At 39.9% G+C, this 5,000-nt stretch overlaps 1 protein-coding gene across 1 annotated transcript in view; it reads right to left on the reverse strand.

The window, feature by feature from the left end:
* Positions 1–5,000, reverse strand: part of LOC138013250 (mitochondrial inner membrane m-AAA protease component paraplegin-like) — a 38,995-nt gene that overhangs the window by 14,059 nt on the left and 19,936 nt on the right. The window contains exons 5-6 of the mRNA XM_068860304.1: positions 2,041–2,121; positions 1,051–1,193 (exon numbers count right to left, since the gene is read on the reverse strand). Of these exons, the coding sequence (XP_068716405.1) occupies positions 1,051–1,193; positions 2,041–2,121 (224 nt within the window). The remainder of the gene's footprint in view (positions 1–1,050; positions 1,194–2,040; positions 2,122–5,000) is intronic.

Raw genomic sequence — 5,000 nt, forward strand, 5'->3', positions numbered from 1 at the left:
AAGAATCTGAATAAATGAACATTTTTGTTTGTTATGGCTTTCTTTAGCACGCGCGAAGTTTTAAACACAAAACCATACATGTTCACTTTGCTGAATTACCCGCCTTTGCATTATCACACACAACCAAACAAACTGACGTACTATTACAATCAGCACTTTATAGGCTACTTGAAAGTGTGTTGTGCTTTAAGGATCTTGCTATTGGTTTCCAAGAAAATAAACTTTGAAGTTGACCAATAGAATTTTTTTTTTTCGTGACATGCAGACACCCGTGAAAGGAAAAATATTTCAAATTTTTAAAAGCCTGACACACTTTCGTGCACCAATCATCTTGCCCAAATTTCGTAAAATCAAACAAAACTACATACCCTATATAAAATTCATTTGAAAAGGAGCTATTCCTGGAAAATTAACCCAGAGTTTTCACGCTGAAAAGATTTTACACGTTTTCACACCTTGTCAATGTGGGTGTGAATGCGATCATGCCACTATGATGCTGCTGACCAATCAAGGTAATAAGGCCCCCTAAAGAGGCATTCAGCACTGCATCATTAGCCACAGATTATTTATATGTGATTGCAGACTTAGCCCTTGTCGCTAGCAGCGAGCTGAGTTTTCTTTGTTTCCTCAATGGAGTCTTTCTTCTTTTTAGACCCGGTCTTTTTCATACTTTTCACCCAGGAAGAACTTTCCCATTTCAACTTCTCTGCTCGTTTCATGCGTTTCATGGCCTACAGTAGATACCCGGATGTATTCCCGCGTCAAACTGTACCGGTGTTAATGAGTGTTGACATCTCATAACACCTTGGGGGATTAACATTTTAGTCACGAAAAACACAAAATTTGCAGTAACTCAGCTTAACCCACTATACCCGTAACAATACTTTAATATTTGCAGGCACAAAGTCACTAGGCTTTACAATTACAACTAAATGTGCATAAAAATGCATCATTGTAGCCCATGTTAAGTATGGATGAAAGGTCTCAATGTGGCCAACAAGTTTACTATCCCAAAAATTTCTGTCCAAAATAACAAATTTATTCACATACAGCAGTTCATTCTTGGTCCTGTATCTAATTGGGATGAAGTCACTGGAGGGTATGCGGAGGTCAGCCTGAGCAGCTGCCATCTTTTGTTCAAAGCTGTCCAGGCTTGCAATGCTGAACACAAAGTGAGGGCCATGGGTCATCACCTGAAAAGCAAAATTAAAAAAATTGCAGATTTGCAAATAAGGAGAAAAAATATGTGTTCCAGCTCAAGATTATCTGGAAATTTTCATTATTCAGAGTTTTGAGCATAAAAGATTACTTGGAAGTTACCATAATGATTACAAACAAGTTAACACACCACCATGCACTGGTGGCTCAGTTGGTTCAGCACCAGGCTGCCACGCGGGAGGTCGTGAGTTTGACTCTGACTGGACCAAAACTCAGGGTCTTAAAATAACTGAGGAGAAAGTGCTGCCTTTGTAATGGTTAGACTTTCAAATCTTCTCAGATGAAGACTACAGTCCATAGGCCCTGCCTCACAAATACCTTCAATGTTCATAAGTTCCCTGTGGGACATTAAAGAACCCACAATTCGATAAGAGTAGGTGATGAAGTTCCCGGTATTGTGGCTCTCCTTTGTGAGTGTGTTCTCTCCAGCAAAAGTGGCCAGCTTGGCAGTGATGTCTCAAAAAGGCTTGTGATGTATGAGGCCACTTAAGCAGAAACAGCCGCAAGTCGAAAGGGACTTTGCCGAGTGCTGGAACGTGTAGATGTAGAATCTGATGTAGATGCGATGTGTTTTAATAGGTAAAGGGTTAGGTTTAGGTAAAGGGTTAGGGTTACAAGAGAAACAGGTGCCAGTACTGAACTTCAGTTACCAATAAATTTGTGGCCCTCAGTGTGCACCTTTTACCCACCTACACCCGCTACCTCTGTCAATGCTCCAATTTAAGGGTCAGTCAAAGCTACAGCTACACAAATCAAAAGTCAATGACAAACTGAATTTTCAATGTCTGACAGTACAGGCAAAAGTGTTGAATCAATGTTTACCTCCTTTCCTCCCACTACAGCTCCTCTGTGCAAAAACACAAATACTTTATCCTGGCTTGATGGTACCTCTAAATGCTCCACCTAGGGCCAAAAAAAGCTTGCAGTGAAAAGTTAAACAGGGCTGTTATTAAGAGCCAGCTAGGGGACAGGGATTTCACCTGGCTGCTAGGAGCATAATAGCCCCCAGCTACTTTCACAGAAAAACAATTCAAAGAGCCGTCAAAGCCTTTTTTCAATTTAAAAAATCAATCTGAAATAAAAAAAGAGCCAATTGAATGGAACAGTAAAGGAACATAAAACTAATTCAGATATTTTTTTGCTTTCAACATTGTACTGTTGTAGTTCCCCACTACTTTTTTCATGTACCCACCTATTTGAAAAATTAGTGACAGCCCTGTTCCCTGTTAAAAACTTAATAGCAGAGCTCTGCACACCGAAGGCAAGCACGCATGGACCACCATGGGTAAGAAAATATGGTAATCCATCTGCGAGAAAATTATAGGCTTTGGTCACCATGCGACCATCCGTTCGCCTCCAAGTATATGCCAATGTGACCAGTATCACATAACCATATCACAGGCTCAAGTTTAGAGCTCATCCAGGTCAGCTGTCTTTCTTTTTTTTTTAAGTTGATTGCTGACCAGGTACTGGGTTTCAATAGAATCGCAAGCTCAACCCAGGTTAAGTTATTGTAAGAACAATCTCGTTTCCAGCCTAGGCGTGGCATCTGGGTGCTGAATGGACCCAACAAACAAAAAGTCAAGGCTGTTGCCTAACAGGAGCCTGGTAGCCTGGGGCTCCCAAAGAATAGCTCTGGGCACCTTAACTTTTCACAGCAACACCTTTCACTTCATATGTTGGGCTCCTAAGTTCTCAGCATTTAGCTCTGAGGGCCCCTTTAAAATTTTCTTAGGCAGCAGCCTTGAAAGTGTCACAAAAAAATAGTGTTACTTTTGGTTTTCCCCAGTAGTGAACAAAATAAGTTCCAGCCTGGAAACTTGAGTAGGTCATATACAACAGAGCCCTCACAAGATGTAAGAAAATGGCCACCTCAGTAAAGGGTTTTACGCGGTTTGTATGTGCAGACATAATTGCTTTTTATGGACTGTTCGAAATGATTTTTCATAGAAAAACCTCCGCGAAAAGATGGGAAAAATATCTGGGAAACAATTTCAAACATGTTTTTAAATGCCATAAACTACTTCGTGGCTGTCTTTTTTGCGTTGAAATTAACGAATTGATGTCAGTTTTTCATGCGTCTGTCCTGTTATTTATCATGAATTTTGTCATAACATTGTCAACTGAAAGTAGCTGATCGACGAGGGGGATCCACGAGGCGATAGCCGAGTGGATCCGCATATTTTTGGCCCATCAAAGTCTGAAGCATAGTCAAATTTGGTGGAAATATTGGTTAAAAACTCTTCTTTTTCAACTTTTTGTAAAAGAACATGTAATTTTGAATTTTTTCCATTTTTCCTCGGAGGGATGGGTCATGAATGAGAATTTTTGTGATGTTGCTTTCCATTTTTCTCCCAGATTAATTGTTCTTTTCACCTACTTTGATTTAATTTGGTGTTTTATAATTTATTATAGGTACTAGCTTACATTTCTATAATATTATGCCACGGCAAATAGTTTTCTCGTGACCAAGACACGAAAACACTTGCTATGCAAGTGAATGAATAAATGTTCACTTTAAGTACAGATTCGTTTGGGTGTAATAATAATTACTTTGTCAAAATCTAACCTTTAAGGCTCGATTTCTGCCGCTCACTCGAGTTCAAGTATCCTGGCTGTATGCATGAGCAACAGAATGTGTCTGTGATGTGATTCAAAATATTATAATTTATGCTAATTAGTTAAGAGTTGTGGGGAAATGGCATTAGACATCCCAAAACATTGATTTTCACAAAACAATAATAAAATTACATAAAAATGTTTAAAAAGTCTGTGCGAAGTTTTCAGCTGGAGTTTGTGGTGAAATCGTCAATATACCGGTATAATGTGAGTTTGATTCAACTGGTGAATAATCAACAAAATCACTCTTCAAATCTCCTAGTCGGCCTCATCAGCCCCCTTGTTCTACCACCAATAAACTCAGCAGTAATTTGGGGAATTTTACTTGCTCTTGCATTGGTGGAGTCTGAGGAGAAATGGAATAGCAATGGATTCGAAAGCTGTATTTCACTCTTGCAATTGGCGCTGACTGGAAAATTAGTGAAATTTCCAAACTCCGAAGGTAGGAAACGACACAATAAAATTCTTTAGCTTATGAAACACTTTCCTTTGTCGAAATATTGGATGTTTCCCACCTTGAAGGCACTGTAAAGCTCGAACACAGGCCAGGTCAAAGAATTCCATAGCATTCTAAAGTTGGATGTTCCCCACCTTGAAGGCAGTATGTAAAGCTCGAACAGCACAGGCCAGGTCAAAGAATACCATCACATTCCAAAGTTACTGTAATAGTTGACACTACAGCTGTCCCTTGCAATTAACTTAAGTACACTTGTGCACAGAATTTAACGTGTCCAGGGCACAGGTATACGAGTGGCCGTTCACAAATTTAAAGGAGCACTGAATTGATGTTGAAGTGAGGAGGGAACAAATCAGTACCGAATATAAAGTAAAGTAAAGTAAAGTAAAGTAGACCTTATTTGACGTTGATAACTCGTAACAGTAACTTTTAATTACTGATAAACCTGAGGTCGACGGTGCGCTCATCTTACTCCCCACTCTCCATCAGTGCTCTGTTTTACGGGTATTTAAAGCTACTTAGCTACACGGAAAGGAAAGGAGTCGAAACAAGGATGCGAAATCCGGGAATTGAACTTAGGACCTCTTGCACCAAGGCCGCGCACTAACCGACTGTGCCATCCTTGCTCCTCAAATATGAAAGGGCATTGTGGGTAGCCCATTTGATCATGGCCGACACAATGGTGTACCAGTGCTGGAAATAACAG

Source organism: Montipora foliosa, chromosome 1 (genome assembly GCF_036669935.1).
Source record: "Montipora foliosa isolate CH-2021 chromosome 1, ASM3666993v2, whole genome shotgun sequence".
In the NCBI taxonomy this organism is placed as follows: Eukaryota; Metazoa; Cnidaria; class Anthozoa; order Scleractinia; family Acroporidae; genus Montipora; species Montipora foliosa.